The sequence below is a fragment of the Xiphophorus couchianus genome, chromosome 18 (genome assembly GCF_001444195.1).
Source record: "Xiphophorus couchianus chromosome 18, X_couchianus-1.0, whole genome shotgun sequence".
In the NCBI taxonomy this organism is placed as follows: Eukaryota; Metazoa; Chordata; class Actinopteri; order Cyprinodontiformes; family Poeciliidae; genus Xiphophorus; species Xiphophorus couchianus.
The window spans coordinates 14,345,457-14,369,121 of record NC_040245.1 but is presented as its reverse complement, the minus strand read 5'-3'; the positions used below and the strand labels follow the sequence as shown (position 1 = coordinate 14,369,121).

General features: G+C 40.4%; 1 protein-coding gene across 6 annotated transcripts; it reads right to left on the bottom strand.

Annotated features, from left to right (window-relative positions):
• Nucleotides 1-1,271: 1,271 nt before the first annotated feature.
• Nucleotides 1,272-23,665, bottom strand: LOC114161568 (clathrin heavy chain 1). 6 transcript variants are annotated; one of them, XM_028044915.1, is made up of 35 exons: nt 23,373-23,665; nt 20,642-20,849; nt 20,224-20,226; nt 17,355-17,623; nt 17,106-17,267; nt 16,844-16,957; nt 16,269-16,442; nt 15,223-15,420; nt 14,838-15,038; nt 14,452-14,604; nt 14,179-14,301; nt 13,936-14,073; nt 13,515-13,679; nt 13,212-13,392; nt 12,926-13,089; nt 12,685-12,810; nt 12,443-12,585; nt 12,095-12,329; nt 11,846-11,968; nt 10,888-11,033; nt 10,496-10,679; nt 10,172-10,364; nt 9,912-10,069; nt 9,667-9,831; nt 9,473-9,580; nt 9,093-9,260; nt 8,804-8,953; nt 8,556-8,687; nt 8,329-8,439; nt 7,997-8,167; nt 7,665-7,886; nt 6,836-6,856; nt 4,071-4,108; nt 3,858-3,933; nt 1,272-2,876 (listed from the first exon to the last, which is right to left on the bottom strand). In XM_028044915.1, exons 1-34 carry the CDS (start codon nt 23,412-23,414, stop codon nt 3,903-3,905), a joined length of 4,920 nt encoding a protein of 1,639 aa, XP_027900716.1. In that variant the 5' UTR covers nt 23,415-23,665; the 3' UTR covers nt 1,272-2,876; nt 3,858-3,902. The 6 variants fall into 6 exon arrangements, with proteins under 6 accessions (XP_027900716.1, XP_027900711.1, XP_027900714.1 ...); XM_028044910.1 differs by lacking the exon at nt 4,071-4,108; XM_028044913.1 differs by lacking the exons at nt 4,071-4,108; nt 6,836-6,856.

Sequence of the window (23,665 nt, the reverse complement as noted above, 5' to 3'; positions counted from 1 at the left end):
AACTATGGAAGAAAAAGATGCACAAGCAACAGGAAGGACCAATATCCTTGGCAGGATTTTGAAACAAAGACCATTCAAAAGATTGTGGGAGATTCAGAGGTGGTGGACAATGGTATCATCATTCTTGACTGGCCACACAACTTTAACTAAACGTCATGGATAATCTATCATGAAGTATTGTAAAGAGGAAAATGAATAGCCTGATCTTCACAGTTCAACAGTGTTACCAGCTGATTCACCTCCATCTCACAGCACATCAAAGCAGTTAATTCAAACCTCAAGTCATACCATAGACTTGAGGGATGTACTTTTCTGAAATAAAAAGCTTCTTACCTCTCATGTAATATTTTGATTTTCTCAGAAACAGAATTTGGGTTTTCATTAATCGAAGGCAAACCTTTTTTCATCTGAACACAAATAAATCCTTTATCTCAATGTGTGAACTCAATCTATTAATGTAACTTTTGAATCAAATTTTTTTTTTGACAATCTTCTAATTTGCTGAGATGCAGTCAGCGATAAAAACGGGTCAGTTAGTGCCTCCCTGTGCCTCTCAGGCATCGATGGTTGCTGCTCAGGTTCTTCGCCGATCTGCCTCCATGTCGGGTTTGTTGCTCTGGTGTCCGTCAGCCTGAGGCTGCCTCCCCCTCGCTGGTGTTGGGCACTGAATGCTCCCAGGTTCCTAATCTTTTCATCATTGTAACATCTTTGGAATTCCAGTTGACAAACAAGTATGCATGCCTACTCCAAACACAAAACTGTTATTAGTTACGCTAAAATTTTAAAATTGTCTGGCACATTTTTATCTGTTCAAAGCCTTCATCAGCTACAGACCGGTTTACTAGAAGTTTTTTGATCCAAACTAAAATATGGAGATATCAATGCTGCTCAGATCTGAGAAACACCAGTTCAACTCATTTTATTTGGCCTTTGACATAATTAGGACATTAATACTTGAAGCTATTTTTTCATTTAGTGGTTATTTTACCGTTTTTTTTTTTTTTTTTCAAATTTCTTAACTGACAAAAAAAAAAAAAAAAGGAATTTCCGTTGTATTAAAACCTTTATAGGCTGCAGTACCTTTCTTCTGCTACATTTACTTTTTGAATTGAAACAACGTTCCACAGTTGGCTTTGTTCGTGAAACCAACATTTGAAATCTACAGAAAGCAAGATCTAAAATGGGATTTGGCTGAGAAAATCTTGTTCATCTCTAGAGTAACATTTACCAGGAAAAGTCGACATATTGCTACTTCATGCCACACAGGAAACTGGAGTCTAATTTCATTTTTATTCAGGATAGTACTTCCCTTTCAGTTAGGTCATAATCTTCCATGTATCAATGACAGATCCCCTTAACTACTATTATGCATGACAACAGAAAAGAATCAAACTTATGTTGGGGTTAGGATGACACTTTACACACACAGCTTAAAGTATGGAAGGAAGTTAAGTACATCAAGGGTGATAAGAGGCTCCAACTCACGACCCTTCTTGACAAAGAGCCATTTTTTCTTCATCTTAAATCTAAACACACAACCTACAGGAGTGTTACGGATCTTCATTAAACCGTCATTAGAACGCCACGGGGTCCACCCGCCCACCTTCTCCCCTCTCTTTGTTTGCCATAAAGACAAACAAAGAGAAGAGTGGATGGGGGACAAATAGGTAGAGTCTCCAGCTAGAAGCTTTCAGTTCGTCATGTTCACATCTGTACACGCAAAAAACAAAAAAAACAAACAAAAAGAGGTAACGGTGACCGAGGGAAAACAGCACAACACCAGGCATACACAGACCTCAGTAAGAGGTCACCTTACTGAAGGTTCGGAGTAAATACACACACACACATACATACGCACACACAGTACGATTAGGGACCCTGGGGTTTGGTAGCCGTGGTCTCATTCTTCCACATACACAGACAGTCTCACACAAGCACTGTACACGGCACAAGAGGTCACCTCAATATATGGAGCCAAAGAAGAGCCAACATCTAAGAGGATGGAGTGAACAGGCCTGTTCAGGCTGGGAGGAGGCTTAAAATTATTGGTCAGACCCTCGGGTCAGACATACACACACACCCCTACACACACTAACACACCCTCAGTCACACAGTGACATACGTCTGTATGCATTTAAAACTCCATAAAGCTACACGCCTGTGCAGAATATACTGTCATTACTTAGTGTTGCTAGCTATAGCCATTGAAATGGCAATATTTAATATTATATGTAACCTTTTTTCTCCTCAGAATATACAATAATGAAATGCATTTACAGACAAGACAATGGAGGCTGTTCACATGTTCAGTACATCAAAAGTAAGAGCTCGTCTACATTAATTTCTTCATGAGTGCAAAATCCGATGCTCCTCCACCTACTTCAAAGGTTCAATGCTGAGCTTTAGCAAGTCCACTTCTTCATAAACCAATAGAAAAACGAGACAAAACATAAAAACAAAAAGTCTAAATAAGTTGTTATAAATATGGAATGTGAAAAAACAGGTGGTCCAACAACTTTCAAACAATACAAATAAATGTCCTTCAGTGCTTTAGAATATTTTCTCCTGTAACAGGATGATCTAAGAAACAAAAAAAAAAGGGAAAAAAATACTAATACTCGAAACAACAGTGGGCTGTTGCTTGCTTGTGGCCCTTGCAGTGAGTAGAAGACCATGGGAAGCTGGTGAGGAACAAAAAGGAGGACAGATGGGAGGTCGGACTGTGTTGGGTGGGAGGTCGGGCGTTCACATGCCGTAACCAAAGCTGGGCTGTGGCGGCTGGCCGTAGGCTGGTGCCCCCGTGTAGCCGTAGCCATACGCCTGCTGAGGAGGCACGGCCATGTTGGGCCCTGCTGTTAGCATCAGCTGCGGTGTGCCTGCAAAACATGAAAATAGGCAGTTATAGCCTGAAAGGCTTTGGATAGACGGAGTTCAGCCATAAGACAACAAAACAATAAAAGCAAAGATAGAAATGGACTGACACACAAATTGAGGACAAAAAGACAAATGGGTGAATGGATTGTTGGCCAGATGAACAAATGAACAACTAGACAACTGGATAGATAAAAGTCCATCCTAATTCAGACATGGAAAATACCTCAATCACACTCCTCACTTTTCGACACTGTCCTTGACTGCAAAGGAACTCTGAATCTGCTGTCAGAGTTATGACTTCACTATGGGTGTGTCCAAAGTCAGAGTCTGCACCCAGCTGACTCGGCCGACCTGGCAGACACAGGTCGGGTCGGGTCGCTCGCCAACTGCCAATGATGGAAGTGATCGGCTGTGAAGCTGGACTGTGTTGCCTTCAGATTTATTCCTGTGCCTGTCGTTGGTGCATGTAATGTCGCCTAGCAACTGTGACGACGCTAAACACAACCTTGGTAAAAACTGAGCTCAAAATCCTGATGACCTTTTCTTACTATTTAATGTGTTTTAATTAAATAATTTACTAATGAAGTTGGTAAATGATATATTATAGCTTCATTTTTGTGCTACCATATTTAAAGCTGCACATTCACGATTAACAACTCTACTGCTAACTTATCTGTCGCTGTATTTATCAACTTTTCAGACAAAAAAAATGGGGAAAAAAAAAAGTATCGGCAAGTCAGGTTTTTTAAAGATCGGTGATTGGCCAGAAAATTGCAATTGGTGCACCATTGCTCCTCTCCCACTCTAGCTTCCACTCTGTTCTTACATTATTAGAAGAACTAAAATCTTCTCCATCAACAGAATGAGGGAACAGCCTTCGGTTCGGTGATGTGACAAAATTGGCCCTTAAATGCAGCCTTTGAAGGATGCAGCTCCTGAATCTGGAGACTCTACCTCAGTTAAAGTGTTAAAGCTGTCATTACCGTAAACAATGGGTTGAGATTCCGTGGCCTGCTCCTCCTGTTTCCTCAGAGACTCAGAGGCTTCGAGTTTGTCCACCTGTAGGAAAACATTACCGAGTCAGACTTCAGCTGAAGAGTCAGCGATCGGCTCCTGAAGAGCATAGGCAGGGACGCCACGTTTGTGTAAAAAACAACAAAAAAAAACAGAAAACAAAAACAAAAAAAAAAACTGACCTCGGGGTTATTTCACTGGCTGACGGATGGGACCATTCCTGACAGGCGAAGATCAACACAGTCCAGATTTAAATAAATAAATTTTAAAAAACAGGCTGCCAGCGGCAGACTTTGCTCATATGTTGGAGACCCTCCATAAGGCATGAGGATTAACTAGAGTTAAACAGCTACCGGCTACTCTAATCGAGCTTGGCTACAGGCGTCTATCAGATGGACATCCACCTATCCATGGTAACAGTTAGGGAATTAGGAGGAAAGACAAAGACAAAGAGCTACTGGGCAATAATGGTCCCACCATCCAGCCACCCAGAACATGTATGAGTATGTAGAGAACCAACTCCTTATCACATTTGATTAAGGGAAACATAACACCCCCCATTTTCTGCTGAAATATTCTATTTACTATAAAATGAAAAGTCAATCCAAACTCCAATCAATAATAAGGTTACTGATTAATACTGTAATATAAAAACACTTGATATTTTTTAATTATTTCACCTTAAACCAAGTCAATGTAAAAAAAATTACAAAAATTTTTTTAAAACAGCTATGAGAAGTTGATTTAAATAATTTGCTTAGGCCACCCAATTCATTTCTTTCCCCTAAAGTATTTCCTTCACAGTTCAGAAACAAACGAGCAGGGAAGGGACAAAAGAAAACAAGAACCAAGCTGCCCAAGAGAGCCTCTTCCAACACGTTTGGGTTCAGTTCTCTACATACGGCGACACAGACAACTACGGCCGATCTGGTTAAGCAGACTATACTGAGAAAATACAGGCTGCAGTTTCATTTGACAGGAGAAGGGTTGAGAAACATGCTGAAGCAGCAGTTTAGTTCTGTTCTTCTTTGAGGGTGCATGAGAAAGACAGAGGGAGAGCGAGCTACAGCGAGAGGAGAGTGAAAGAGGGCGAAGTGGAGGGGGAGGAGGGGCAGAGGGGATGACTCTGTTCAGCCAATTCAAGGTTTCCAGAAGCAGGACCAGCCAGCGGCGACATCTTTTAGCCTGGTCTGAGTGCTGCTGACGGCTACAGTGATGGAGGCGGGGGGGGGGGGGGGGGGGGGGGGGGGCATGCTTGTTCTACTTTTCTTTCCCCAACCAACACACTCAAATTACATGTTTTCTTGCCATCATACATTTAAACTGTCATTTGAAGAGACATAGTGTACACATACTGCACACTTCTTTGGTGCTTTTAATCCACTTATTTTGGATTTTATGTTAAAATCTGTTTATTAGCACAGAGAAATTAGGCAGTCCACGTAGTAAAAAAAAAAAAACAAATCTCTGGAAAAATACGCTTTGTGGCTGCTCCAATACGGAAATTAGGCTTCAACTTAGCTGCAGACTAAATCCCATATAGACACATTAGCTGCATCCAAGCCAAACAGCTGTACGCGAGCAAGAAATAACCTTTTACGTGAGCAAATTTTGAAAAAAAAAAAAAGAGCTGTTTGAAGTTATGTACTAATTTAGGATGCTAATGGCAGACTGCAGCCGAGTGGGGTTAACAAGTCAGCGAATCCATCTGTGACTCTGAATGAGAGCACCCGACGACAGCAGGACAGGGATCCAACCAGAGAGGAACTCTTCACACCAAGAATCTGTTTGGAAAGCTGTCTCCATGTGTGGCTGCACATCTGAGCTCACAGAAACACAAATTAAATGTGGTAGAAAAAACAAACGTATAAAATATCACAGAATTCTGGGGAGCCTGCAGGTCTCCTCAAAATTCTGGCTGTAAACAAAATTGTGCTTTTTTTGATAGACTACACAAACTGGCAACTAATAAAATGATCAAATCAAATTGGTTTGGTGTTGAGATTACAAATTAAATGTGTTATAAAATGTCAACAGACAGCATAAAGCAGTCTTTCTAACATCTAACGAGTAAATACCAATATTTGGTGTATTATTTAGAGAGCGTTGCACAAACCTTCATACCCCCTGACATTTTTTGTACATCAGACACGTTGCAACCATAAACTTCATAAACTATAAGTGTAGTGATATATTGTATTCAGAACGGAGTAAGTCATTACGCTGTAGAGTCAACTCTAGCAGCAGTTCTGCACCAGCTTTACAATTCTAGAACGTGACCCATTTTTTACAAAACCACAAAAGACATCGGGTCTGGGATTAGGTCTCCTAAATTCTGCCCTACGTTATTTTAAATTTCGGTCTGGATTTTGAGTGAGCCAGTTTAAAATCATCAATATATTTCGGTCTTAACCATTAAATTGTAGCTCTCGCTGTATGTTTAGGGTTGTTTTGCTTGAGGGTGAACCTCCGCCGTAGTTTCAAGTCTTGTGCTGCCAACTCCAGCCTGACCTCATGTCTCAACTCAAGAAAAAGCGTACCCAGATTCTTATGTTGGGGTAAAGGGGAAAGGAGGCCTGTGTTGGTCAACCACATTGTATACCAATGGAATAGATTACTAAAAATATTTCTCTTTTTCTTGGATTTTAATCTTTTTTAACAACCAGGAAGCATTCTCATTTTATTTGAATTAGAAAAGTCTGAGAAACCACTCAGCAGCTTTCCAAACTGAGCCTTAGATGTTGGTGAAGAGCCCCACTCCGGAGCACAGTGGGTTGGGTGGGTTGTCTAGTGGAGATTACAGTCAGAAGCGGCAGAGTGACATGAAAGGAGGAGGGGGCATGCAGTTTCTGCTAATTTTACTCCCGCAAACTAAAGACTACTGGACATGGCAGAGGAAGGAGAGGGGGGTCAAAAAGAATGATTAGAAAATGGATTCGATTTTCACCTTTTCCTTTATCGCATCAACCTGGAAAGGAAATTCAGAGAGGCAACTTAAGGAGGAAAAAAAACAAACGGGAATCTCCCCAAAACAGAAGTTGACAGAAGAGAAAATGATCAAACAGAAGCCTCGTCGCTAAGGGAACCACACAAACCCTCCGAGCGATGTGGGTAATTAACGCCACTTTTGATACAAATGCAGACTTGAGATTTTTATGGTGCAGAAATTGCTCACTTTGCATTTTAGGCAAATGCAAAACTAGATGGATTAACTGCAAGAGGGTGCAGATAGATTATGCTATTAAAATAATGCTACAAAATTAGTCTTAACCATGAACTGTTAAAAAAGAATCTTACAACTAACTTTGGCTGAAAGTTTTTCAGAAATTCTTCCCTTAAGTCTGCTACTTGTTATGAAGACAACAGCTTGTATTTCTGACTGGCAACAGAGCTATGAAGTAGTTCTGAATCTCCTCTGCAAAACATTTGTATGGAAAAGCAGCTCAAATGGATGGAAAAACAAAATGCGACATCAATGATGGAACAATGATGACAGCAGCAGAGGAAGAGGAGCGAGGACAAACAGAGCTGCTAATATTGAAGGACTGGAGAGAAAACGTTACTGACAAACAGAATTCGCAAACACTTTTTAGATTGCTGGTCTTCATAGGAAGAAAGGAATGGTGTAAGTTTGCAAAACTTTTTCCAAATCTTTCAGTAGGCGACATGTAGCCTCTTTATTCAAAGAGAGAGGCTACATGTCACTCATCGTTTTCTGCTTTTTTTATGTTTCTAATCAGATCTCAGTGCGAGACCGCTCATACCAGCCAACCCACCTTAGATAGATACTCCCTCATGACCTGGATGAAGTATGGCATGGAGAAGTCCATGATGTTGTGTCGCCAGGCGGTTTCCAGCACCACGTCTGGCCGCAGCAGGTCATAGCAGGTGAACAGGCATGCGGCGAAACACTCCTTTTTGTCTTCGTTCAGGAACCAGGCCAGAAGCTCCTCGGCCAGCTCCGTGTCTTTGGACTCTGATGCATACTGCATGGCGTCCTGCGAGGAGAACACAAAGCCACATCTGTAATTTGGATTTACGTAGGGAAGGGAAGGGAGCACATCTAGCATTTTGTATTTCAGGCACAAACGGTGAGACGGTGCCACACCTTGTAGAGCTTGTCCTTCTTGCAGAGCTCAACGCTCTGCTTCCAGCGGTTGTTGCCCTTGAAAAGATAAGCAGCAATCCTCCTGAATTCGATCAGTTCGTGCTTCTCCAGGCTCTGAGCCAGTGAGATGTTGTCGAAGTTATCATACGCGTCGATGGATGTTCGCAAAGCCTGAAAGATAAAAACACAGGATGGGGGTAAAGTTTCAAATCAAACCATTTCACAAAGTCTAAGTCTGTTATATGAAAAAAGTGTCAACTTTTTTGTCCTTAATTATATATCAAGATATTTCAAAAGTTGAAACTTGGTCGCTGAAACAGGTCGCGTCATACCGCGTAGTCTTCCTCATTAATGAAGAGGTTGTTGAGTGCCTCATTTACTGCCTTGTTGTTGTGATTCTGGACCGACCGCAGGTACGTTTTAACGAGAGGCAGCTGCTTCATCTGGACACAGAATCATATTTAAAATAAAGTTAATGAGCATCCCGATGCACAACGTTTCAAATGATCCTCAGCTGCCATCAGTCCGATGATTTGATTTTATTCTGGGATAATTTCACCTTGCTGAAGAAGTTCACGGCCCGGGTGTGGTCCAACCGGGGAGAGAGCACGATGAGCAGGTCGTTCAGTAACAACGGCTTGAACTCCAGATAAAACTGGATGGCCTTGTAGTACAGCTCTACATTCGCCACCTGGAATGGGACGCAGACGTTCAGTTCATCACAGATCTGTTTTCCTCAACAAAAACACAACAGCAGTATTTTTTTTGTGCTCTGTTGTTGCCATTGATTCTTTTTCTCCTCATTACCTTGGTGACAATATCTTTGAATTGACCCTCCTTCCAGGCGTCAGCTGGATGGTTCATCATGGTGATGATGGCGTTGTCATATTCCTCATACTTGTCATAGAGGAACACCAGCTCAGCCCAGAGGTGGGCCTGCTCAGCTGCCCTGAGAACCTGAAACACACGCAAATGTAATTTCATTAACTCACATTTGAAATCAGTAGAATTGTTTTTATTTCCCAGTTTATGCATATTTGCTTAAAATGAATCGCTTTACTGCTGAGTGACTGATAAAAAAAAATCAACCACCTACTTTAGGAATGTTGACGCGGGACCAGAAGAGCTCCAGGTGTTCCCTCATTTTCTGTGGCTTAAACTTGGAATAGAGGATGGCCAGCTCAGTGAACATTCCCATGTGGGCGCGTTCCAGACCCAGAGCGGCTTCAAGCATGGTGATCAGCTCCTCAAAATAACCGCGGTCCTGCAGGAGACACAGAGGGAATGAAGGACACCAAGCAAGGACTCGGGTTGACACTAAAAATTAGATTTTAGCCATTTGTTCTCATAGCAGATATGTTTTGTCCGATGAAAAGGCCATGGTAATTTCCGTAAAATTAATTCATGCCTACTTTCGGAAATCAAATTGAAATTCAAAGCATACAATCTTTTTTTCATATTTGACTGAAACAATACCTGGTAGTAGTTGATTAGTTCCTCCAGCTCGTCTGCATGGACGACGATGTGCAGACCGCACATCTGGGCAAGACGGAACTCCTTCCCATCTACACAGGCAAAACACACCTGGAGGAGCAGAAAAATTTACTTCACACAGCTAAGCCAATAAATATATTGCAATACGAAATAATAAAATGAATCAGCTTCATCACCTCCTTCCAGGTGCGGGTGCTGTTGGCTTTGCGCGCTCCATCTACGGCTGCCTGGTATTCTCCCAAATGCACCAACGTGGAGGCCAGACGGCCAAAGTTGGAGACGTTGTTGTAAAGCAGCTTGGCCGCTTCGTACATCTTGTCGTCATAACAACGATCGCCCACCTTAACAAAAAGAAACAGGAGGTTAACCCAGAACGGACGCCTCTAGCTGCTCTAGATGTGAGTGAGCTCCCAGGACTTACTTGCTGAATGTGAGCGTTGTTGGGACCGTTGATGAACTCTTCCAGCTCTGCCAGACGATTGGTTTTGGCCAAAGCGAAGATCAGCTCCGTCTCAACATACGACTCCCGAGCCTTCTTACGAGCCATCTGCAAGAACTTTACCAGATCCTCCCAGTTTCCTGCACACAACCATCGATTATATTTTACCAAACATCAGGAATTTCAAATAAAACAGGGAAAATATTTTAAAATAAGAGATGACCAGGTACAGGCGGTCTCACCACTTTGGGCTGCAGCCTGTCCCACCTCCATGTAAGCAGACGGGTCGTCAGCCTTGATGTAGGAGTCAATGGCTTCCTTGACCATTCCCTTCTGCAGCTGGGCCTTGGCCAGCTGACTCCACACTGGAGGCTCATTGCAACGCTCGGCAAATTCATATGCCCTGTCTAAGTTTCCAATGTGCTCAATCAGAACCTACAAAGGAAGAAAATCAATGAAAAAGCTTAAAATAAGGTTATTACTGTGAAGACTAGAATTAAAATAAGACAGAAAACAAAATCAGAAGTAGATTGGAAGCACATAACAGTGGAGCACATGGCCCTCACCTGAACAGCAGAGGTGTTAACGTCAAACTTCCTGAAAATTGCAAAGGCCTCCTCAAACAGCTCGTTACTGATGGCAATATTTGCTATGTCTGGGGCATCGTAGTTGTCAAGGCGATTAATGTACTCCATAACACGAGTTCTGTCAGCTTTAATGGCCGTCAGAATGAGCAGGTTCTGCAGGTTTCTGAAAAGAGCAACACATTTAACAGGTTATAAATTACATAAATGCCACTGTTTATTTTCTCAACTGACAAAATTAATATGGATTATGAAAGTCCATAGAGAAAGCAAGAACGATATCCGAGTAACTTGCTTGAAAAAAATTTAAACAAAATCGGCTGAAAAGTCAGACTGGGGTTTGTTCGGGTTTCTGGAGGTGGCCGATGCATCACCTGTGCTCACTGAAGACAGAATTGTCCAGCACAATCTTTTCCAGCAGCTCAATGAGTTCATTGGGCAGGTCGGCCGTCATGAAAGCCTTCACTGTGACGGATACTTCCTCTGGATCCTGAGTCTCTGATAATGCTGTCTGGACCACCTACAGAAGAGGAACAGCTTGCTTTATCCTCAACGGCTGAAGATTATTTGGTCAGTCAGTTGTTTGTGTTAATATAGAAATCAAAAGTATGCCTCCCTTTGGTTACACTTGTTATGCACAGAGCTGAAACACTATTGACTATTAGTCCAAACTGAAACAGAGCAGATAACGTTACTTCGTTCACCTTTTTTCAGAAGGTGGTTAAGGGAGCCATTTTATGAAGTTCCATGAAGGGAAGCTAAAGGTGCTAAAGTTAATATTTCAGAGCTTCCTATTGGACTTTAACCAAAGGTGTTTTTCAAAATTATTTTTATTTTTTAATGAGCCTGAATTTCATGAGTCTATAATTAATTTTAAATAAAAATCTAAACTGCTTAAACCAATCAGATCTGAAATCATGTATTAATTTGAATAAAACACTTAAATGACAGTTTCAACGCTCTTCTGGCCTTAGCAGCACCTTAGATTGAGAAAAGCATGACAGTCGAAATATATAGATTTGCATACACAGACTAAGTTATTCTTCACAGATTTAAGATTGTTTAAAACCACAGTTTGAAATTTTATGACATTTGTGTGGAAACCAAAATATTAGAAAATATTCTAATAATTTCATTATGTCACTTTCTTTTGAACTTGGATCTTGTTTTGTAGGTGTTTAGTTTATGTGTTGTTAAAATACAAAGGCTGTGATGGTATTTCTGAATTTAGACTGCTCATCCTGAACTGTACCACAATTGAAGGTTGCAGCATATTGAATTTATATATTAGCTTAGACTAGCTTTGGTATTAGAGACACAAGCTGGTCAGACCTGGTCAATAAGGGGTCTTCTGTAGTTGTTGGTCTCCAGGAGGACACTCGCCCACAGCTCAGGGTTCTTGCGTCGTACAAGGTAGCGGGACAGACTCTTGAACAGCGAGTTTTCATTGCACACCTGGAATATATACAGTAGAAAAAAATCGTGTAAACATGAAAGTATTCCACATTTATCTCCCTACCCAATCATTTCGGCTGTAAGAAATTAAACTTATTCCATAACAGCTTCTTATTTGTAGCTCACATGAATGAGTTCTTGGTCACACTGTCCTCTCTCGTAAGCCACGCAGGCCAGGTGGGGGTCTCTTTTCTCGCAGTATTTGCCCACAACACGGCTGTCGTAAAAAGGGTTCTCCCTTAGAAAGCGCTCAGGGTTGTTGTTGCTGTCGATGTAGATCTTGGCCAAAGCATTGTGGGTAGCAGGTTCCTCGCAGCCTTCATGGATACGAGCCTCCAACCAGGGCAGCAGCAACTTCAGACTGCAGAGAGAATAAAACAGTGATTTAGGGACAAGACAATAACACTCTGAGGTACATCACATAACAGATATGTGTGACAACAGGTTCCACTTCTGAGGTAGTTTCATTCTTACCGATTTCTTTTCTCTACTTCAGCAACAAGTTCATCTGTGGAAAACTGCCCCCTAACCACCATGATCAGGTTCTTAATCACATCCTCAGCACAGTCCACGTCCAATAAACCTCCGATGACCACCGGCAGACGACTTGGGTTCACCTGGAGCAAATAATCAAGAAATCATCGTGTTTATGCAAAAATAAGAAAAGCACAACCACAATGACATTAGAACAGCTGCCTGTAAGAGAGGAAAAGTACCTTCTGAACGTAGATCTCGATGTATTTCTGAAGGCTGTTGCGATACAGGTAGAGGACCAGGTCATGGACAAAATCAAAGCGGTCACATACAATGATTAAAGGAAGCTGGTCAGTAAGTTTGGCCTCCTGTTGGGCAAACAAATACAAGCATTATTGACCATAAAAACTTGTATTTTGATCAAATATGGAATAAAAAAAAACTTTACAGTAGGATAAAAGTTCTACAAAGCTCATTTCTAACCTTCAGGAAGTTCTTCACCCGTTCTGGGTCGTAGCAGTTACTCTCTCGACAGATTCTCTCCACCTCTTTAATCTGGCCAGTTTTGCAGGCAGCTTGAATATATTTGAAGTGGACCTCTGGATCTTGACTAAAGTTCACTATAGAACCCAGGAAGTAGAATAATCCTGTAAAAAAGATGGGGAAAAAACGACAAGTTTTCACAAACACTTTGGAAAGATAAAATAATTTTTGCAACAGCAACCAATCTCCACCTTATATCCAAGTTTGAAACATATTTTCAACTCACCTTCAAAGCTCTTGAATGACTCAAACAGCTCAGTGAGGGACTGAGTACTGAGCTGTTCATGGTACTTTGAAGCCACCTGCACACAGATCTGCAGGTTCTGGCGGATGTTGGCTGACAGCATGGCTCTCAGACACTCCAAGGAGTCCTCCACAGAGAGGGAGCCGAAGAAATTCACCAACCACTGCAGAAACGATCAGAAAACATGCAGCAGATACAACAACACTCCTGGTAACCTAGCTAAACTCCTCATCAGTCAGTCAGGTGTTTTAATTGTAATTTTAGGAGTTTATTTCAGTTTGATACCTCTGGGTTGAGAAGGTGTGTGTGCACCACGGCTCGCTTTATGTCATACAGGTCTGTGTAATGCTCCAGTGCCCTCTGCAGGAGGCCAGCCTTCTCACACAGCTGTGCCACATGGGCGCGGTCATAGTGGGTGAACATCTGATTGCCAAGGATGGCGTCTGCCACCTAAAGGATATGACACATGAAAAATAAATCGTCATTAGATGCTTTAAACAGGTTGGTTCCTGCTACCATTCTCAGTGCTTGTAGCACTTTGTATCTCAGGGCTTGGAGGGCAATCACTGATTTTACATTACTAACCCTTTGTTGTTCACTACGTCAGTATTTAATTCTGAAATTAGAACCCCTCAACCATTACTTGTAATTGTTAAACCACAATCATTGGCAACTCTGAATCAAAGATCTGGTTATTTGCATCTACCTGTGGAGCATGAACCAAGTTCATTTCCAGTAAACGTGTCTGCAGCGGTCCTTCCATGGGTCTGTTGTTTTTTAGAGCATCTAGTAAAAATGAGGTGCACTGCTGGATCAGGTTGTACTCCATAAATACGTCAACAATCTGGAGAAACACAATCATGTACATGTTTAATCATGTTCGTAAATGGGTTTTTTTAATGTAAAATAAGTAACATAACTGTACTGTTAAACAGCCGACACATAGTACCTGTGTAATATCAGCAAGAGGTTCCTCGTCCTGCACCAGCATCTGGGAGAACTGGAGACCTTGCTCTGGACTGATCCGCATAACGTTCCTCAACAAGAAGATCCAGTCTGGTGTGTAGCCCACCTGCAGGACCCACAGATTATTCCTTTGGTTTAACCAACTCATAATCCTTTATCTGAACATTAGTTAAGCCAAGCTAATACCCAAACTCCTCAATAAGTTTTCCTGGGTCACCAACAAACATAGAATACATAAACATTCTCCATCACACACCTTCTTGGCATAAAGAACAATCTTCTGAAACTGTCCAGTCTCTGCAAAGCACTGAATGACTTTATTGGGGACGTTTGCTCTGAGATACACACTGAGGGCCAGAGTGGGATCAACAGACTTCACCAGGTCTCCGAGCTCCTCAGAACATTCCAGCTGGAAACAAAGCAAATTAACATCACACAAAATGTGAGACCTAAAGTCATTACATCAAAAGAAAAAGAAAACTGAAATTTGGTTTTTACAGTTCAATAATCCAAAAAAGTGAACTTGGCTGACAGTGACAGACACATCCTCAAACAACATACAGTGAGAAAATCACCTGGAGACAATTGACTTTTCAAGAGGTTTTAAGTACAGCTTGACTGTTGGTAAGGAAATGCATCTACCTTATCCTCCTTCAGCCATTTCTCCAGTAGCTGCTTGCGGCCCTGCTGAAGAACAGGCCTGCAGAGCTCCAGAGACTCAAACTTATTGAGCTGGCCTTGGTCCAGCAGGATGCCAAAGTACTGGAGCAAAGGAGAAGTCTGGCCCGGTTGTGCTGGAACACTTTGGAACCTCCGAATGGTATCTGGAGTCCGCAGGATGCCCTGAAGCAGAAAGAGGACAATCCATCTTGATTATCAAATATAAAAAATGTATATACAACTACAAAAAGAATTTCACAGCATTAAGTCTGATCATAAATCTCTTCCTTTGTTTGTATAAGAAATGTAACCATAAACTAAGCATTTATGTGATGTTGTGTGTGTGCACATTGGCATGCACAAGTACCTTAGGAGCATTGGCTGCCACCTTGGCTGCTTCTGAGTAATTTCCTGCAGCAAACAGGGTGTTAAACTTGCGAGCAAATAGTTCCTCAGCACCAGCAAGGTTGTTGCGTACAGCCATGCGTAGAGCCAGGTCTGGGTTCTGGAGCACGTTGGTGATGTAGGGAATTATATTTTCCTCCTCCACACACACCGAAAGCACCTGGGGAAGAAAAAAAAATCATTAACACACTACATCTGATGAAACAAAGACACACGTCATCAAAGGTTTTTATGCCGCTTGATCTTTTTTTTTTTTTTTAAATTTGATGTAAAAGAATGTGTGAATTTAATTTGCTTACATTCAAAAATATCAAACCATAAAATACAAAAAAACAAAACAAAAAAAACTAAAATTGTTCTAAAAAAATAAAATAAAAAAACAAACAAAAATAAACTGTAGTTAAGCAATGTTGCACGTAAGTACTGAATTGATTTTGATTTAATTACTGGATTACATTATCTTTTGAAAGAAACAAAAAATCAACATAACTTGAACCAAAAATTTAAAATATGTTCTTGTATTTATGCATAGTGCTAAAATATCTGTCACTGTAGGCATGTGCAACACTCTGAGCAGTGAGTGTAGGACCTGCAGATGCGAGCCAAGACAAACAACGGGATTAGGTTGTGCAGCTTGCCTAGCCAAGCTTTGCCTCCCTGCTGTGGCTGTCACAGGCTGCCCAAAAGTAAAAATGCTGCTGCAGCGAGATATTTTCACACAGATTTACTCAATCAAGGTCGCACCCAAGGACCCAAGCTGATAGGCAGTAAGCTAACATACCACAGGGAAAATGAATCACCAACAAATGTCAGGACTAATACACACACGCACACACCGCAACATGCAAGAGTGTAGTTCAAGCATGCCTGTCGAGCGTGAGACAAGAGCCAGTTTAAAAATGAATAGTTAGCTGTTTAACATCTATAATTTGGAGTTGGTTTTAATGTTTGATCTCTAGTACCGATAAACACAGATAAATAAATCAAGTTTATCAGCTGAAAATGTACCTGTCCTTTCCTGTTAACTCCAATGATCCCAGCAGTGGGTTCATGTGGGGCAGTGACGAAAATGGTCTCCCCGCTGATCCGGTTCATGTAGATGCAAGTTCCGGTCTCCAGATCATACAGGTGGATGTAGCCATACTTTGTGATGAGAAAAACGACATCTTGCTTGGAGCTGATCTAGACGTGCAGAAAGAGAGAAAGGGGTCATACATGCAGCTTGCATCTAAATGTGAAAGTTCAGGTAGCACTAGCAACCACCAGCTGGAAGCCAGACTCTCAGAGAAATGGTTCTATGATGATCCAAAAGAACGATGACTGGGAAACAGTAGCCAATCAGAGTCCTACTATTCTCAACAAATCCTGACTTCTTTAATGTCACAAGCTTGCTCAGGCACTGTCTGGATTTCCTTTATAATTAGCATTATATGGTGGCGCAAAATTACATTTGGACTGAAAAGAACTGCACAAATTGAAACCAAATCACTTCCTTAAGTTAACATTTGTTATGAATTGGTGATTTATAAATAAACTGAACAAAACTGCATTCTAATGGTCAACAACATATGGAAGCATTGTACCTGCATAGCAACAGGGAAGTCATTCTGGGCTTCCGGAGGAAAGAAAACATCCACGGCTTTTTTGGGGAATGGTTGGTTTCCACTTGGCGGGGTTCCAACTTCAATAATATGAAGCTGGAAGTCAAAAAAAAATTAAGACAAAAGAAGACAAAGTCAGCCAATGTGGGTTTGTGTTAAGCTTCAGGTTCTCAATTAAGTACATTTAAATTGGAATCTGGATGAAGTCAGCTGGGATCTCTTAATCTACGTTGCTAAATCATACTTTTCCTCCTGCTTGTCCCCGCACAGCAAAGCAGAACAGAGTTGATTCTTCGGTGTTGCCCTCCATCTTAAATTGTGCAAAGCCAGCAGCATGGCCTTCAATAGGCTGGGAGACTTTCCTGTCCACAGAGTACAACTGCATGGCACCAACAACACGGTTTTGCTGAAGGAGAAAAGAAAAGAAAAACAATATATCTCACTGTCACATCTAGACTCATTTATTATTAAAGTGCACCTCTAGTGATTCTACCTGAGCTGAGATACCAATGAGGAGCAACCACTTCTGTTTGGCATCAGTACGGTAGTTGATGATCTGGCAGCCTGCCAGGCTCGAGTGACGGTCAAACACTTTGATTGGTTGAGAATCGCCTTCCATGCTCCAGTGGTACACGGCGTTGTCTGTGACCAGGGCAACGGTGTTGAGAGAGATCCACTTCCAGAAAGTCACATCGTCTGTCATGGTGTGAGCCTTCATCTTGCTTTTCATCTCAATGTTAAAGATCTGCAGGGTCTTTGCAGCTGAAAACATCGAGAGAAAAGGTGACAGAAATGAATGCCGTGATCATCCGACACCATTTCAAATATTTACTTCAAACAAGGGTTATGACTAAAGGTACGACAACGCACAAGCCAAAGCAAACTTTTGGATTAAACCTACCATTGAGGCATACCTACTCCAGTTGCTGGATAAGTGTTGGAAATCAGGGACTTGACTTACAAAAACAGGCCATTAAATAAAAAAATAGCCAGAAACAGCAGTAAAACAAAAAGGCCAAAACAAAGGCAACCACTAATATGGATCTGCATTCAATCACGCTAGATGCCACAACCTCTTAATGTCAAATTTATTTGTTAAAGTCGCAATTAACGGCTCTGCTAAAAAGGAGGTTCTGCTCTTAAATGCAGTCCCATGTTGTATTTCTTTGCCACTTTGCTACGTAGGAATTCTATAAGGGGGATGACAACGCAGCTGAAATATGGAGCTACGTTACCATAACGGCAAAACTGGGTTGTAAAATGAGGACATACTGTATGTTACAGGCCACGTGGATCCTTTTGTTTGTGATGTACTTGCATTCATCACAAGTAATAAGATAGGTTTTTCAGATGATTGTTCTTAAAATGTTTCAGCCTCAAAATAAATATAATACAAAGCTTCAATTGGCGTGTCTTGTAGATTTTAATAGTCAAAATATAATTTTCTTCTCCATAATTTGTACCCAGTGTGTACTAATGTAACTGTAATGTTTTGTTGATACTGTGGCAGACACATTGTTTAGGTGTATATTTTTTTCTCTCTTGCCTTTTAATGCAAAGCCAGGTATATTTTATCAAATGCTGTCTCCAGAAATAAACATGATGGCCTTTGAAAGTTAAACTGAAGACTTCATGTCAAATCTTCAACTTCTATCATCACCCAGAAGAATGAACCTTTGGGCATGTTAGAGCTTCAACAGCATTTAAGATGTATTTAGGAACATAGAGTGGATTCATTTAGGCTGGGTGTGAATGCAGATTAGGAAGAAGCACAAAGACAAACAGATGTGATAACGAGGAGGATGCTGGACAGATGCACTCAAACCCATTTTTATTTCCTCCAGTTCCATCTTGTTGGAGGAAAGTGTCTGTTTATTAAGCTATGTGGAGCAAATATCAGTTATTAGCAGTGGCTATCCTAAATAAGTAATCCAAAATGGATAATGAAGTATTGATATTATCAATCTATTCAAATTTAACCATCAGCCTAGCTCTGAATGAGCAGTGCTGGTACATTATTTTAAGATCAATGCCAATTTTTGGTGTTCCCAGCTTGCCAAGCTTCACCACAGGCTGTGCACAATATTTTGTTGCTCTAATGAATCAATGTTTTCCTTTAATCTTCATATTTTCCTCCTGTACAATAAAGCTCATCATGACAGAGCGCCTGGTTCAGCTCCCATTTTGCCTGAATCATCTCACCTGTTCTGTCCATAGTTCTATCAAAACATTTGACAGCTGCTGAAACACTAGTCAATGAATTTTATGATGTTCAAAGCAAAGTGCTGCTGTGAAAAAGCAGACCGACTTTTGTCAATTCTGTCTGTAAAACTAGCTGAAACAGCATTAAATGCAGGTCAAATTGTTAACATGTTGTTTAACATAAAGAAAGCAATAATAACACTATCAAATCACTTAAACAATCTAATGTGGAGGAAAATAGAGGCAGTTTTACTTTTAAGAGCATTGTGTGTGTTTGTGGTTTATAATCTACTGCAAAAAGAGATATCAATTTTAAATTTGCAATAATAAAATCAAGAAAAATATTTAAGTTCATTTCACCCGTCCCTAATTAAGGCTGAACTGCAGAAACTCTTTTGCAAAATATTCTTTAGCTGCCAGGAAGAACTGGTTAGTGAGACTGCAGAGCCTCGAACATCAGTAAGTGGGTGAAATCATACAAAAATCACAGTACTAGTGTAGAGCCTGTAATAGTGGTGGAACCATAGTTGTAATTTTTATAACCTAGTGGAAAAATTACTATTGGAAAGAAGAAAAAAAAATCACAGAAGCAAGGACATGATTATACTATATCGCTGAGTATTTTTTATATTTGATTGATAACGGGAGCAATTTTACTGAACGCTACAGCTTGTTTTGTTTTTCACCACGGATGCAGGCACAGGTACAATTAAAGGTGTTTTCCTATCTGTAAATCAGCTTTAACATGTTCAACACCAGCCCAGATGCAGTTACTCAAAGATTTCTATCCCACATCAAATAAACAAACTCAAAATACCATGCAGGCAAAAATATTTTGCAGTCTTTAAAAGGTTTAAATAAACCCTAAAATGCGTATTTACATACTGTACAAAACAGAAAACTTAAAAATATGCTGTACAGTATGTTGTGGAAAATAAGATGTAGACTAAAATATATGTATATTGTATCAAATGTACAAACACACATTACAAAAAAAAGACGATGGCAAATTTAAAGCCATTTTGATAACCTCTGCTTCTGCAGGGTTTATTTAGTTATCTCAAGCACTTGATTAAATTACAATCAGCAAAGTGCAAACATTTTAAGACAGTGCATACAGGAACACTTTGACAACTCGGGATATGTAAAATTCAACTCACCGTCTGCAAACATAAGAGAGCAGTAAGAAATGAAAAAAAGAGCAAAAACAAGCAAAACAGACAAAGCATTTATGACAGCATGACATTTTACTATTTCTTCTGCTACTTTTCCTAATAGTACTTTACATTTGAATTGGTAACACTACACTGCAGTTGTTGACAAACAAAGATGGAAATGATCTACTTATGAACATCAAAATGAAAAGCAGAATGTGAAAGCTACGTAACTGACAACACAAAGTTAATTTACACAAATGATCCCATGACTTAGACAAGAAAATAGCAAGAAATTTGACCGGCCAAATCTTAACTGTTAACTTACGTACTTTTTTGGACAATGTTTTAAAAAATAAAAATAAAAAAACTAACACACTCTCTATGTCCTAACCATACGACAAGGATTCAAGCGATCGCTTACCTTTAAGTGCGATAACTTTGCTGGCAGGATTCATGATGGCGCTGTCAGCAGAGATGGGCCGGCGGATGGGGTTGTTAGGATCGGCCATGTCAATGATGACAACCTGGGCCTGCTCACCCACTTTCTCCCTCACGCAGATGAACTTGTCAGACTCCATGGTGAGAGTGCTGAAGCCAATGTTGGCTGGGTTGATCCCCAAGTTCTGGAGCTGTCACAGAAACATGAAAACTGTTTAAGCAGCACAACCAACACAGTCTTTTACATTTCTAGAGAAAGAGATGTAAAAGATCATCCATGAGTTGCAAGACCCACATTATGGACATTATTTATATTATAACTACATTTTTAAAAAATGCTTAAAAATAAATACTAAAAGAAAATCAATACTTTACATATAACGTACAAGCAACCCAGGAAGGAGAAATGCTGGTTCCTTCCTAGGACTAATTGCTTAGAATTCATCAAGGAAATAAGAGACTACAAGTACAGACGCACAACTCAATCAGCCAGAGGTCATCAAATCAAATACTGAAATTGTGATCACCCCCCCAAAGACAGTAAATTTAGCAAAACTGTTTCCCAATATCTAAACACGTTCGAGTAAAAACCATAACAACAGAAAAACATAAAGGTTAGGGACATCTCCTTTAATAAATAAATGATGACAACCTTGTTATTATATCCTTTTTTGTTGTGCAACATACAGCACATTTTTATTCCACGTATAACAGTCCTTAGAAAATATCAGAAAGTGGTATCAGCCATGGGTTCAGGCTTTCTGAACCCATCAGAATGCCTGATGGGCTCATCACTAATTACAAGATGACCCCATTGATGCATCAAAGCGCAGGTTTCTGCCTCATTTTGAATAAACTCAGAGTGAAGTGCATTAAAGCACCAGCTCCTAACTCTATCCCTCCAGCTGCAACAAACCTGACTCAAATTGGTCAGTAATTGGCAGGTTCTTGCTCAACTTGTTGACAAACTGTTGAAGTAATTCATTTCAGTAAATCAAGTACATTGAGGAAAGAGCTGAAAATGCAGTTAAGTGTTCCCCAATCCCTATAGATGAAATAAAGACCCTGTTTGTTGATGTACCGTAGTTTTTATATTCTGATCACCAGTCAAAGCCGATCAAGTAAAAATTTCCCAATTACGTTCATTAGATACTATACCAGGGATTTTGAAGACTTGGATACTTGATATATACGGTACTCGCAGTACTCAATGTGTGCAAGAAATAAATAATGAATAACCTTGTTACTCATGAACACAAGTCATCTGCCAACCACAATAATATTGATGAAATGCAGTGTGGATTTTGTGCTCATATCTTTTTTGTCTTTCAAAAAGTATTCTTTTATTTTACATAATGCTATATTTTAAAATAAATAATTGGAGATAAGTCACTGGTAACTTTTCACAAGCTTTACTTACACATTAAAATGAAATTAGAGGGAAACAAAACATTTTATAAGGTTATTGATTAAGGCTGCTCAATGATGGCAGACATTTTGATGTTATGTTTATTCTTGGGTTAAGTATGAAAACTAACAGCCTCAAATTTGGCATCATTATGCTATACATTCAAAGTTTTGAGTTGAGTGTCACACAACCATCAGTTTTAGGGATTTTCTTTTAGCAATATATGTTTTGAGTTATTGCTTAGAGTGCAAAGCAAATAAAATAAATTTAATCCTCATTAGTTGTTCCTCATCTAAAAATCAAATTTTGAACTTTTAGCATAAGGTTTGCACATCTGGGTGTGGCAAATTTTCTTAAACCTCTGCCATACCACCGGAAAATGTGACCATAAAGTTAAATACAGAACATTATGTACCATGTATAGGATTGTAACAATCGGGAAAATTACATAAATAAGCGGTTTTAAAAACTAAATTTCTATTCAGATATGCGAAAGAAATATAATCTCAGTCGGAGTTCCTATACAAATTCAACAATCCAGCAGAAGTGATTGAATTGTACTGCAGTCATATCTACGGGGCTTTAGTCAAATCTAAATGGGTGGGAAAAAATCGGATGCCTCATTGATGGAGTCGCTATTTTGCCTCACACGACAAATTGAGGACACTACATTTAGTCAGAAACGTCATTTAGACAAAACGTGCAATGCAAATCGCTAGTCGTGACACAACGCTCTGTGTATGACGTTACATGGCAATAGGTCCTGTCAAACTGCAGCTGATCGGGCTTTAATAACCCGCTTCTCTTCATCAGAAGGTCATTGTGACTGTAGCAACGTGTTACAAACGTACTTATGACAGCTCTTCTAAGCGCAATGGTGCCTGAACGGTAACTTTAATACTCCAGCGCCGTTATAATTAAATCACTCTCAACATCCCACACGATCCGCTAACTAACGGTTCAGGCGCTAACGCAAAAGCTAGCAGCTCAACTAATTAAGCTACGCGCACGGCAACCGTTACATAAAACAAAATTAAGAATTTTGTTTAACATGCCTATAAAAGAGTGGCAGAAAGAAATGTTTCTGGTAGAGAGAAGCGTTTTAACTCGAGTTCACAAGCACAAGACTGATGAATGAAGATACCAGTTGGCTAAAAGGGGGAGGGGAGGTCATTCATTTGCTGCGGGTATTGACGTTAGCTCGTCTAGCAAACTGTCAAACGGTTATTATACAGAAAGAAAAAAAAAAAACAGACAAGTAATGAAAACGCTGGGAATTGTGAAGCTGTAGCGTTTCTTCGCATACCTGCAGGTGCTCCTGGAAGCGGATAGGCAGGATTTGAGCCATGGTGATTTCTTGAGCTTCTCCGGAGTCCTGAAATTCTAGCCGTACAGCTAGCTAGCTAGGCTGTTAGCACCGCGCTAGCTACGACCTCTTCACTGAGAGTGTAGGTCGGAGCCAGTCAGTGAAAACGGCTGCACGGCGAGAAGGAAAATCAATATGACGTGTTTTTAGTTGTGTTTCCGAAATCTGATACTCGTGAAAATGTTAAATTTGTCTTCCTTTTGTGTATGCTTTCTGCACAGCATCGATGGATA

Bases quoted from the DNA above. Each gene is read 5' to 3' on its own strand.
- LOC114161568 (XM_028044910.1), bottom strand. From the start codon at position 23,414: ATGGCTCAAATCCTGCCTATCCGCTTCCAGGAGCACCTGCAG. The intron at 14,074-14,178 runs GTACTATGTGTC...GTGTTTCTCCAG, and splicing joins CTCTTGCTGATATTACACAG to ATTGTTGACGTATTTATGGA. The intron at 13,090-13,211 runs GTGAGTTGAAAA...TCTTTTTTACAG, and splicing joins GTCATTCAAGAGCTTTGAAG to GATTATTCTACTTCCTGGGT.